The sequence below is a fragment of the Cyanistes caeruleus genome, chromosome 5, assembly GCF_971803275.1.
Source record: "Cyanistes caeruleus chromosome 5, bCyaCae1.hap1.1, whole genome shotgun sequence".
Taxonomy (NCBI): Eukaryota; Metazoa; Chordata; class Aves; order Passeriformes; family Paridae; genus Cyanistes; species Cyanistes caeruleus.
In genome coordinates, this window is record NC_141705.1 from 14,463,168 (window position 1) to 14,476,711 (window position 13,544).

Sequence of the window (13,544 nt, forward strand, 5' to 3'; positions counted from 1 at the left end):
ATTATTGTGGGGGAGAAAAAAACTCTCTACCAAGATCTACAAAGCATTAGTCTTCAGTATGTCATATCCAACATGATTTACACAACAAATGGACCTTTGTTAAACATTTTACAAGAAACAAGATTATCTCAGCTAGTTCAGTCTGCACATTTAACATTTTAAGTACTGTCTGTCTGGGTGACTGGGTGATGGGAAGTGGCAGAGTTCTAAAGACTCTTCAAAGAAACCTCACAGTACAGAAAAACCTGTTCAAATTTTAGATCTGCTGTTCTGAAGTCTACATTCTTCTAATCAATTCTCAGGGTTTACATTTGCTTTCTTGTGAGCAGAGCATGTCTCTTACCACTCAGCTGAATACACACCATCTTATAACCAGGTATCTGAATCTGACCTGCCCTGAGAATAAAAAGAGAATTCCAAAGTTTTATGCCAATGCTCACATCTGACATTACTGCTGTTTTTGTTTTCTATTTGGTATGTCTGAAAATTTAGATGTGAACTCAACAGTGTGTCCCATCATAGCATGTAGGCTTTCAGCTGCAACTTTCTGTTAGAGGAAATGCATCTTTAACCTCCCTGGACAATAAAAGCAGCAGTAACACTGGAACCTCTTGGGATTCATTTTAGTTCTGATTGTTATTCCAATAACTGAGGATTAGCTCTGGTCTGGTAGTGTAAACATCTTTGTAATGCATCTGGAGCACAAAATCCATCAAGATAGGCACAAAGCAGGCTTTTGTTTCTGCTTTAACAGGAAAGCCAAACAATTGCAATGCATAATTTGGATGGATCCTTTTTTAGTTTTGGTCCTACTGAAGATTAGTTTAAGTACATGGAAAAGGGATTACTGAGGGCAGATCCAAGCAGACTAACTGTGGTTTCTAACTAGATGATTACCTACTTATAACTGCTCTTCAGATTTGAGTGGATGGCCACAATTATTTTAATCTTTTGAAGGGTAAGAGGGCAAAAAACCCCAAATATTTTCTCTAATGTCTCTGTGACTTGTCATATAGTACTTCTTTTCATATCCTCACAAGGCCTGTCACAGCAACCTAAAACCAGGATGTTCTGAACCCATAAGGAAGAAAGCCATTCCTTGGGGAAGTTTCCGTATTTTTCCTGCACAAATGTTTTTATTTATTGTTTTTAAGTAGAATATTAGCAGTCTACCTTTTTTTAAATCTCAAATTTTGAAATCCTTTACTACTTTCAGCATATCATGTTGAAAGAAAAGTCTGACCTTCCTTTCCTACAAACCAAATTCAAGGCCCCCTGAACTCCTAGGCACATTTAAAGATTTCTGAAGGCTTTCTTCAATTCCTTTGTACGTCATATATAAAAAAATCTGCAGCCCTCCCATCATAAGTATATAGTCCCTTCAGTCCCTTCAACATGAAAGCAAGTTGCTATCACTATAAAAATCACCTTTTTGCAATTCTGTAGTTTGAAGATCCACACATCCCTCTTCACTTCTTGCACTTTCAGGCTGTTGTGACTAAACACAAAATCAAAAGAAACAAATATTGCAGATATTCAGAACAAGTTTTTCTCACTCCATTCCTTCATGTCATGATGAACACTGTCTTATCATGAACTATAAAAGTGTTCAAAAGCTTTCTTAGTAAGGCATCAGTACATATATTAAGAAGGAACAGAGCTAAGTTCAACAGTACACTATTTAGATTTGACCTTAGACTTAACTTTAGTACCAGAGATTAGCTGAAAAAAGCAGATTTCATAAATTCAAGGTGCAACACCAACTCAAAGCTCCAAATACAAGCTGCAGCCTAGAAATGTTCATCTATACAAGGAAAAAGGGATCTGCTCTGTATAATGAGGTTCAATGATCTTCCTTCAACTTGTGTTTTGAGTGGATTTTTTGGATTTGCTTGCTTTTTTCTCTTTAAAAAAAGAAGCTGCAGATCAGCTCAACATTACCATTGCATAAATAATGCTATATGGAGCTAAGTGTATTAAGTCAGATCTGAACATTGTAAACTCAGCTACAGTTCCACATTATGGCTGTACTGACTCTAGAACTATGTTATGCTGGTAAACAATGCAGCTGTTTGCAGGTGGAATTATCAGTAATTCCCACCAGACTGAAGCTGACTTCCACTTTCCCGAAGTCCACCCTTTCACAGATGCTTGAATTTCTGAACCATGTTATCCCTCAAAAACCTATCCTCAGAGCTTGGCAAAATACATGAATGCGGTCCCACAGCTGAATGAAGAATTAGACCATGTGGAATCCTGCCTACTATGGAACACAGCCCAGGCACACAGACTCAGCTTTGGTCTTACACAAGCTATAGGTGACCATGAGCCCAAACACCCTGGATTATCCAGGGTGCTCCACTCTTCTGTGACAGCAGATAAAGGGCTGTAGTTATCAGAACACAACAGCAGCAAGTGTTGCTCAAACACACACAGATGTGTGAGTCAGAAGACTGGCCAGGAAGTGATGTGATGCAATGCATAGCAGTGTGGGTTTCTTTACTGGTACAAAGGACTAAACCAAAATTTGCCAAGTCTAAGATTGGGGTGTGGGTGACTATTTTACAAGCACTATCAAGGAACATGCACACAGTATGACCAATTTTTAAAAAAACAAACTTAAATGTCTCAGTCACAGAAGGAGTAGGGCTAAAGAAGGGAATTATTGCTAACAAAGAATAACATGGACAGCCCACAATTTAAAAGCCAGCTGCTCAGAAAACTACAGCTGAATAATCTGAAAAATTACTCTTTCAAAGTTCTCCAGTTTAAATTTTTAAATCTCCATTTTTGCTGCACAAGAATCAAAAGGTACAGGAAGAAACCCTAGCAAGATATATGAATAAGCAAGAAACAGTGCAGTAAAAAATTCAAAATAACATAAATACCTTGTCAGTTCTCAAGGTACTTTCTACTTCTTCTGCCAACTTTGGTAAGACTGCATTATTGCCTAATGGAATACAAATATATTAAAATTATCAGATTACATTATGCATTTATCTCATGCTACAGTAGAATGTTATGTCTCAGTACTACCTCATGAATACAGCACATGAATTTAAACCTTTCCCATGGACAGCAGAAACAATAGCCAGTCTGTTTACAGCAAACCAGCTCAATAAAACCCAAACTTGGCATCTGCAAGAACACAAGTACTGCTGTTTTCCTTAAGTACAAAAGGCTTGGAAAATATCGGGCATCAGGATTTACCACAGCTTACTTATGAATTCTGACTTTGGTTTTTTTTCCTTGCTTGTTTATGAATTCTAACTTTGGTTTTTTCTTCTTGCTTTTCCTTCAAAAAGAAACCATCCACAGATTTTTCAGATCAAATTCCAAACAGCAAACTACCTCCTGTATTAATAAATGCAGGGCTAAGAGTTAATATTAAGGTTATTACGTCACTTGTACAGCATTTTTGGAAACCTATTTCAGAAGTCTGTTTAGACAGCTTTACCTAAACAAAAAGAAATAGTTACGACATGATAATTTACCAATAATGCATGTGAAGTGATTAAATTATGGTTGAAGTTCAGACAATAAATACCATTACCATTTGCAAAAGCTAAATCAATGGACAACAAGGATTGAGGCAAGCACTGAGAAAGGAATACTCCACTGTACAGCATTTTATACTTTCATGGCTTATTTGCCTCTTACATAAACAGCAAATAACATTTTTCAAGCTTACTAAACCAGCACCTTTCCAAGAAAAATTCCTAAAATGCCAAAATTTGCAGAGACAGCCTTCTCAACCAAAATGTCAATAAAACTAGAGAATAAAGCCAGTCTTTGAGAAACTGGACCTAAACCCACATTATAAAATGATTTTTGAAATTATAGCAAAGACAGACAAGAAAAGGAAAATACTTTAAAAATAGTACTTGATCAGCATCATTCCACTTCCTCTGGCATAAATATATTTTTCTACAGTTTAATTTCCCCAAAATTTACAATGAATGTAATGAATGTCACAATGACAATTGACTTCATTAGAGCATCTACACAAGTCATAAATTTAAAAAAAATTAGTGCTTTAGCTACTTCAGAGGGTCAAAGAGATGCAAGGTCAAAAATAGTAAAATGTTCATTACACTGTATTTTAGGAACCAGCAACCATGCAGATTCACTTCAAATGTTAGTGTAAAAAATAGATCTGAATATAGAATATGATACCCTTAATATCATATACAATCATGCACTATTTAAAATAGTCATCTACTGCTCACTTAAAATACTTATTTAGGATGACTGGCTGAGTCCTTTGTAACACAAAGCAGAATCATTTCAAGTGTATTCACAAGACAAAATTAAGTGTAATACAGTGAATCTGAATGTAACCACTAAATAATGGCCCAGAGAAAATGTGTAGTTATGATTAAGGATGACCAATCTTAACCTTAAAAATCACTATGAAGTTACCTTTCTAAAATGATGAACATATGTCAAAATGAAATGCATCTTCTTTAATAAAAAACCTTTTTGAATCTCGTAACATATTAATAACAAAACCCATGTGTACCTCCACAATAATTGCCCCTTGCAAATAACTTTATTTATCAGCTGACAACTTTAAGTCAACATTTTTTAGAAATTTTTTGCACTCTACTATTTGTTTTCCAACACAAATCAGGTAATTGTGGCTCAGTTGTTTATTTGTCCAGAATCACATGCTTCTTTATGTCACCAATTCTTAAGTGCATTAATAGTCATTTTGCAACTAATGAAGAAGTGAGGTATATTTGAACAGTAGGAATTTTTTCTAACTATAATGGTAAAATGAATCTGTTTATGACAACTTATAAACTGAAGAATTAAAAAAAATAAAAAAAATAAAGAAATCCTCACCTGAATTAAAGGTTGTATTACTTTTCTGAAAAGTAACTTCAATGCCAGTATCATCTGTTTTGATCAAGTTGGTTTTGTCATCACTATCATGTAGCTTTTCTACATGCAACAAAGTGAGGTCCCTTTTTTTCCCTAGTTCTGCTTCTATTGTTACATCACCACAGTTGGTGTTTACAGCCACTTCATTGGCAGAAACCAAGGAAGGAGCCTGTGTCTTAGGCAGGGGAGTCCTTATTTCAGAAAAGTCACTTTCTAAAAGCACGTTTGAATTTAATTTGTAGTTTACATTCTTTACAGCTTCACTCTCTCCCACTGCTTCTGAAATGGTACTAGAGAGTTCCGATGTAACATCCTCATGCAGAACATCTTCAGCTTGCTCATCGTCCTCACCTGCCTCTGGGGAAGGACTCTCAGCAGTCTCTGTACTAATCTCCACACAAACAGCCTCATCAACACTCATGAGGTTCACTGCATTTTCATCTGTTTCTGTGATTTCACTGTCTACTGTGGCCTGAGATGCTGCCGATTCTGTTCTCACCCCACTCTCATGTGTCTCGTTCTCTCTATCAATAAGCAAAGAATTCCCGCTTTTTTCTGGGGCTGTAGTTGAAAGGATGCATTCAATCTGGTTAGCAGTATTAAAAATTTCTTCACTTTTGCCTTTTACTTCTGTACTCTCAGCAGCAAGTTGACTTTCTTCTATGACTGTAAAGGTGAAGAGACTATCACATTCTTCCATTGTGCTCAGAGTGATCACTGCCCCCTCCTCCTCCTTATCTGCTATATTTGAAGCAGTGTGCTGATCTTCACTGTCAGTTGCAACTCTCAGCACAGGAGCTCCACATTCTTCCACAAAAATCACAGAACCTTTGCTTTTCCCATCTGCACTGAAAGCAGTTAGTCCAAACTGTTCATCTACAGTTGCAGTGGTCTCCACCACCCTACATTCCTCTGATGCATTTGGAGAGAGAATGGCACCTTCCTCTCCAGCTACAATGAGCTGACTTTCAGCTTGCGGTGTTGCACTGATCAGGACTATCTCACATTCTTCTGTCATGCTTGTAGTGATCATAGCAGCTTCATATCTTCCTTCTGTTTCTGAAGCAGTGAGTTTGTTTTCATCTTGCATAGTTACACTAGACATAGGAGCTTCAAAACATTCTGCTGTACTTGTAGAGATCATTAGCGTTTCATTTTTTGACTCTGTGTCTGAGATACGTTGAATCACCTCTTCTGTGACTTCACTTGACATTAGGATTACTTGTTCTTCCACAACACTTGTGGAAATCATAGCACACTCATCCTTTTCTTCCTTACCACTAGCAGTTGGGCGACTTCCATCATCACCGTTATCATCTCCTCCTGTGCTGGACTCACTAGGCATGGGAACCTCATATACTTCCATATCTACAGACACCATAGCATTGTCATTTCTTTCCTCTGTTTTCACAGATGGGAGCTGACCATCATATTCAATAGCTGCACTTGACATAGGAGCCTCAAATTCCTCCACAATACTTGTGGAAATCATAGTGCACTCATCTTTCTCCTGCTTACTGCTAGAAGTATTCACACACTCTTTAAACTCTGCAGCTGTGCTGGGCATAGGCACTGTGTCTTCAGTGTCTATTACGATCATAGAGCTTTCCCCACTTTCATTTAGTCTTGCAACAGCAAGTGGACCTTCTTCAGCATCTGTGGCTGAATGCAAAGGAGCATCTTCCATTGTGCTGGTAGAGATGACATCACCTTTTACTTTTACTTCTCTGTCAGCAGGAGTAAGAGAAGTCTCATCTTTCTTTGGAACTGCACTACTTATAGAGGCATCAAGTTCTCTGCTATCAAAGGAAGTCATGGCATTCTCATGCTTGTCTTCAGCATCAAACAGTGTCTTATCCTGCACTGCCATAGCACTAGTCATGGGACGCTCACATTCCTCAGCATCTGAGGGAAGCAAGGTACCTTCATGCTTTCCTGTCTGTGCAGCTAAGGCACCCTCATCCGCAGCACTTGCACTGGTCACACTGCTTTCAACAATGCCTTTATCATTTTTGCAGTCTGTGCCACAATTAGCTTCTTTCTCTGCACTTGTCATACTGTCAACAGTAAGCTTATTTGTATCTGTGCCAGCCACTCCTGACTCAGCTTCCATTTGTTCAGCAACAATGCAGATAATGGAACTTTCACCTTCTTCTGCACCTATACAAATTAGTGCACTTTCACTTTCCACTCCTGTACAAGTAGAAGCATGCTCATTTTCCTCATTTCCTCTTCCTGTACTTGTCACAATGTCCTCACCTTCTTCATCCTCTTCTTTTGAGCCTGTACTAGTCACAAAACCTTCATCATCACACAGACCTACACTGACTGTAGTGATACTGGCTTCTTCCTTTGCCCTCGTACTGTCCATTAGACTTTCACATTTTTCAGCTTCCAAACAAACTACAAATCCCTCATTGCTGTCTTCTAGCCCTGTGCAGACTGCTGAAATTTCAGCATCATCTTCTGGGGTTATACCTGTGCTGGTCACTGCACTTTCACCATTTACAGTATCCTCAGATTTGTCACCACTAGTTCCAGCCGTGGCACTGTTGTTTGTGACCACTGCAATACATGCACCAGTTACCGTGTTTTCTCCTTGGGAATCTGTACCAGTCACAGAGCAGATAATGAAGTTATGACCTCTTTCTTCTGCACCTGTGCAAGTCACAGTACCTTCATGTTCTTTTACCTGGCCAGCTGTCACACTGCCCCTAAATTCACCTAAATTATCACCACTGGTAGACCCTTCACCTGTTTCTGTCCCTGCACTGGTTACAGCTCCATCGCTCTCCATTTCACCTAAGCAGGACACAGAACTTTCAAATTTGCCTGTATCTACACAAGTTGAGGTATTTTGCTTTTCTTCAGAGCCTGCACTAGTCACAGCATCATCTTTTTCTTCTGTCCCAGCACTATTCACACTGTCTTCAATTTCCACTTCACTGGGGTTCACTGAATCCTTACCACCTTCTTCTGCATCAACCATGGTACAGTCACCATTTTCTTCTCCTGTACTTGTTAGGAAGCTTTCACTTTCTGCTAATCCTTCAGTGACAACACTGCCACCACTTTCTTCAGCTGCTGCAACAGTACAGTCACCAATATCTGCTCCTGTGATAAAACTGCAGCCCTCACCATGTTTCACCCACGTGCCTGTTGTGAAACCCTCATCAGCTTCTATGCTTGTGCAGATTACTGTCACCTCACTTTCTTCTTCTGAGCAAGTGGTTGTAGCATCACTGTCCTTTCCAGTATGTGATGTACCCTCAGCTCTCCCTCCTTCTGTACTAGTTGCCATTGCAGTGCTCTCAGTGATCTTTTCTGTGCTAGTTCCTATCATGCTGGCTGGAGTTTTTTGCGGGCTGCTATACAATGAACTAAGTTTACTACTTCCTGCACTGGTACCTACAGCATTACTTTCATTTTTGTCTTCCATGCCAACCACATTAGCCTCTTCTTGGCCATCGGCTGTAACAGAGCCTTTAAAACTTTCCTCAGGAACTCCTTCAGGCACTAAAACAGAGGAAGACTGGATCATATCATCAGTGTCATGCAACCTGTTCTTTTCCACACTATCCTTCATGGTGCTTCTTTCTGCCCTTGTGGAAGGATCTATATTCAAGCACTCTTTTTCTTTTCTTCTTAGGGTAAGTTCTTGTGTTGTTACCTCTCCATGATCTTCAGCTACTGAGTTTTCCTCTTTTCTTTTTAACTCTCTGTATTGAGATCTTTCTGACTTTGCTGCTTCATTGTAATCTAGCCGCCTACATAACCCAGCTGTACTGTCTTCCATTGCCTGTTCATCAGGCTGGGACACCTCATTAACTTTTTCCATACTGTTTGCCATGATGGTGTTGTCACCATCATCTTTCATGACAGAACTCGGCACTGCACTATCTTGCTCCATGTATACAACCTGTGCTGTATCATTCTTCAAAAGGACAGCATCTTCCAATAAAGATGTCCCATCTGAATTGTGACATTCTTTAGACACGGTACCTAAAGAATCTGTAAAATCCGAGATATCTGTATCCATGGACTTTGCATCAGCAGCATCTTCTCTTGAGGAATGAATTGCTAAAGGAACATCATCTGAATTAGAATTTATCACAGTCTTAAAATTCTTTGGTCTTCTGCTCTCTTTTGAAGCCTGATCCTTAGTGGATATATTCTTTAAGGTTCTACCACTTGTTTCATACACAGTACTCGTTTTACAAGCCCCTTGTTTACTGGGTCCTTGAGCCATGGAAGCTTTTTTGGACAAAGGGTCTAAGGCACCAACTTGTTTATTAGAAATATAACCTTGCTCAACAGTTTTTTCAGCTGCAGGCAGAAACTGTGATTCACGGGCTTCAGGATCTGCCAAGCTGTGTTTTAATTCCTTATTTGAAATAGAACGAGATCCCTTCTGTTTTACTGCACACTTGGCATCTGTGGCTTGGAGAGAGTTTTGAATGTTTTTTCCATTAATGTTAGATGCTTCCTGTACTTTTGTTTTTTTCAAATCAAGTTCCATTAGCTCTTCTTCATGACCAGCATGCAAGCCATCATTATTCATAGTTGCCTTTTGAGGGGCTGGAACCTGGCTGCTTTCAGTTATGCTAGCTGATTGCTTTTCCTCCTTAAGCAAATCTTGATTTGATATACTGCCTTTTCTATTTTCACAGGATACTCTCTTGCTTTGTTTTTTCTCCACTGACATTGTGACATTAGATCTTTCATGCCCACTGTCCATTTCCTTAGTATCTTTATCTTCCAATTTGATGCTCTCTTCCTTCTTCTTTATTTCCTTGTTGCTGTGCTTTAAGTTTCTGCTTTTATGACCTTCAGCAGAGAACCTTCTTTCTAGTTTGGAATTACTTAAATCTTTATCACCTCTGTATTTCTCTTTTACAGCCCCTTTTACCCCAGAATGTAACTTTACTCTGTGACTTAAGTCTTTTTGTGATCCCTGAGTTGACTGTGGGCCACTGGCAAGCTGTAACTCAGCACCACTCTCCTCCAAACCTTTATTTTCATTCCTGGATTTATGTTGTTTATCTGAATCATTGTCTTCCAGGCTCTTTTCTTTGTCTAGTTTCTGTCCAGTGTCTTGTTTTGTTGATTCCTGTTCTGTTTCAGATGCTTTGAACTGCTTACTGTGACTCTTTGACTTGGATTTTAACAAAATCTTGTCTTCTGCAAGGCTCTTAGATCTTCGTCTATCTTTATGAACACCATCTTCAAGTTTTACATTACTATCAGAGTTAGTTGACTCTATTTCATGTTTATCTTCTGAGTAGCTTTCGCTCCTTCTGTGTGATGCTGAACCAGGTTGTTTTGAGGCACTTAGGGAATCCTTCTGTGTCTTAGAATCACTCAAGGACCTTTTGGTCTTGCATTCTGCTCTTGGTTTGTCTGTTGAGAGATGTCTGTCTTTCTTGCTTTCTTTCCGCAGCAATTCTTCAGCTTTTAAGGTTGATTCAGAAGGGTTTTTCCCATCTTTTCCTGTTACCGATATTTTCCGTTCACTTCGGTGTTTACTTTTTTTTTCACCTTTGTCATCTGAGGAAACCTTTATTTGTTGATTATGTTTCTGGCCACCATCCTCTCCTTTCAAACTTCGCTCAAATGAATGAAGTTCACCATCTTCACCTGACTTGTGAATACCATCTCCTTTATATTTGTGCTTTAAATAAATTTTATCTTCTAAAGCTGTTCTTTCCTTTTCATTCTTATCTCTGTAAGACTTGGCTTCTTTTTTGGCAGAATTTCTCATATGTTGAACTTCTGTGTCAGTATCTTTTTTGGGGTGTTTTTCATTCTTAGATATGGATTTCTGCTTCTGTGGCTCTTCAGTATTGACTTCTGCTTTATCCAGTTGTTTTTTTGGATCCCTTGTTTCACTGTCCTGCTGAGCTCCTTCAGCCTGAAGAGAAGTGGATGTTTTTCTTTTATGCTCTTTTTCTGCTTTAGCATCACTTTTGCTTTCCTCAGCTGAATGCCCCCAGTCTGAAAGTCTTCTAAGCTGTTTAGATATTTCATTTTTTCCATGATTGTGCTTCAATTCTTTGGAAGAAATCTTTTCACAAGTCTACAAAAGAGATTTTTAAATATACTTAAGTACATATTACACATTTCCTTCACTTATGTGCCTGAACAGAACTGTCAAGCACAAATTCTTGAAAAAACCCAATACACTAAGGAATACACTTACCATTGTAATAAAAATTAATCTAAAATATAGTCAGGAAATGAAAATTGCCATTTTCATTTCAGCTGTCTGCTATAGTGGAAAAATCTAAAGCAGAAGTTATGCTTAAGCTGTCTGAACTTTATTATCTTTTTTTCATACAGCATTTTTTCTAAAATGACTTAAAAAAGGCTTTTGACCAAACAATCACAAATACAAGTACTCCGTAAGCTACTTTAAATAGCTATTATGCTTCTTGGTAAAACATATTTGGCGTAACTAAAAATCTGGAACTAAACAACACACCAAAACCTAAAAAAGATACATCTAGACTTCTACTAGAACTTCCACTCACATCTTTTTGAATTTAAACAATTAAAAGTTATTCATAAAATTCTCCCTATAAATTTTTTTTTTCCTTTTGTGTTTGGAGCACAGTCAGTTTTCCTTTAAGTTTCCAGTGTAAGGTTTAAACACATCAAGTTCAAGTCTTTGCATATAAAGACACCACTCTTGTCAAAAACCCAGTATGTTTCACAGATTAGGGCTCAAACTGTGTCAGCACTGAATACACAGACCATACTTCAGTGGCTACTGAAATTCAGAAAACATTACTACAATGATGTCAGATCACTAATACAACTGAAACAACAGGCAGGGAAAAACTTAACAGTGAGAACAAATGCAATTATATGCAGTTTGGTGTGGACACATGGAAGAGTACTATCAGAATTAAAAGGAAGACCACAAGATTTATACTTAAGAAACACCTACCTCATTTGTCTTTTGCATTTCTTTAGAATCTTCTTCAGATGGCTCATTTTTCTTTCTGCAGCTATCTTCAGCATGCCTGAAACAGGTATTTGGACAATTTAACAAAGAACAATTGGTACCAGCTTAACATAACTTTGTAAACTTTTTGCTTTCAAAGCTGAACACGAGAGAAATGCCCACTAAAAATACAGAAACAGAACATGATCGTCAACTTCTGACTAACCAATTTGCCCAGGCTTTTTTCTCTTGTAAAATTTTATATATATATATATATATATATATATATCTCAGTTTCAAAAACACGCTGAATACCAGTGCTTTTAAGCAGTATGACATTAGTACTGTTGTTGTCCCTGTAAAATGGGTAAGAGTTCTCCTTGCCCCATGTTCACCTCCATGTAGACAGTTATGCACACAGGTACGTAGCTACACAAAACATCAATCTAAAGATGAAGATGACTTGCCTATTGGATGCACTAACATGTAAAAGCTTTCCATTTTCACGCCTTTATTACCATTCTATGAAAAGCCACAAAGACTGGTACTGCAGTTTGAGCTGCAACATATTTAACCAGCTGTAATCCTTCTGCCTGAATTTCATGTTCATTAGTAACAATATTATGCAAATATTCTAAGAAAAAATTGTTTAAATGTATAAGGCTAAGTACAAAGTTGAAAAGAACCTTTCCAATCTGCAAAAATGAGTATTCAAAACATTAAGTCCTTTTGAGCAAATACATAAATACCTTGAATCTCTTTTCCTTTTTCTGCTCAGGGCCACCTTTTTTTCCAAAAATTTCTGTTCTTTAAGCACATCCTTAATGCTGGTACCAGTAGTTTTTGACTCAAGACTTTTTGATGAAGGTTCTTCTAAATGCAAGCCACTTTTTCCTAAAATAACACACAAATGATGAAATACACATTAGTATTTCAGCTATAAACATGACAGAAAGCAGTAAGAGAGTACTAAGGTGTAGCAGAGAATAGCAGTTAGGTACTAATTGAGCTTAAGGAGTGTAATGGATATATGAAAAAGTGAAGAATTAATACTTTGCATTATAATTTTTTCTCTTACATCACTGTTGAATTATTAAGGGAAGGACACAACTACAGATCTGCATGAGCATTATTCAAAGCTGAATGTTTTATTCTATGGGGAGCAAGTGAGAGCAGAGTGGTGTGGGGTACTCCCAGCTTTTCTTATCATACCTTTAGCATTCTGATTTCCAGTTTTTAGGGATTTTGTCTTTTCTGCAGCCTTCTGTTTACGTTTTTCTTCAAGTCTCTCTCTGTTAATTCGTCTTCTAAGGAGTCTCTCTTCTTTTTCTTTGGCCTAGAGATACAAAACCAAGGACAACAATTTATCATTAGTTCAAAAGGCACTCTGACTACAAATGTAAGTCTAAACCCCATAGAAAACAGAACAATGTAGCTTAAAGGCATACTAAAACATAAATACACCTTAGAAATCAAATAAAAGTTAATGGAATCCTCTAATATTTTTGGGAAGTTAAATTAGCCGAGTTCCAGAATTCCCTTGCTGCTCAACACTGCAGACTGAAGCTATGTAACCTTCTCAAAGAACGTATGTTTTATTTGTATGTATATACAACATATACATATTTTTTATATGTCTAACTATAAATATATGTATCTGGCCAAGGGAAAAAATTTAAAAGAACTTCTACTCCCTCTTCTCTGTGCTGGC

At 37.7% G+C, this 13,544-nt stretch overlaps 1 protein-coding gene across 2 annotated transcripts in view; it reads right to left on the reverse strand.

The window, feature by feature from the left end:
* Positions 1-13,544, reverse strand: part of BOD1L1 (biorientation of chromosomes in cell division 1 like 1) — a 36,691-nt gene that overhangs the window by 16,555 nt on the left and 6,592 nt on the right. The window contains exons 7-13 of one of the 2 annotated variants that reach the window (XR_015286513.1): positions 13,046-13,169; positions 12,583-12,727; positions 11,837-11,912; positions 4,849-10,963; positions 2,889-2,950; positions 1,429-1,498; positions 344-396 (exon numbers count right to left, since the gene is read on the reverse strand). Coding sequence is in view for 1 of the 2 variants with exons in the window: in XM_086887846.1 (XP_086743972.1) it covers positions 1,429-1,498; positions 2,889-2,950; positions 4,849-10,963; positions 11,837-11,912; positions 12,583-12,727; positions 13,046-13,169 (6,592 nt within the window). In the remaining variant the exon portion in view is untranslated. The remainder of the gene's footprint in view (positions 1-343; positions 397-1,428; positions 1,499-2,888; positions 2,951-4,848; positions 10,964-11,836; positions 11,913-12,582; positions 12,728-13,045; positions 13,170-13,544) is intronic. The other variant, XM_086887846.1, reaches the window with a different exon arrangement.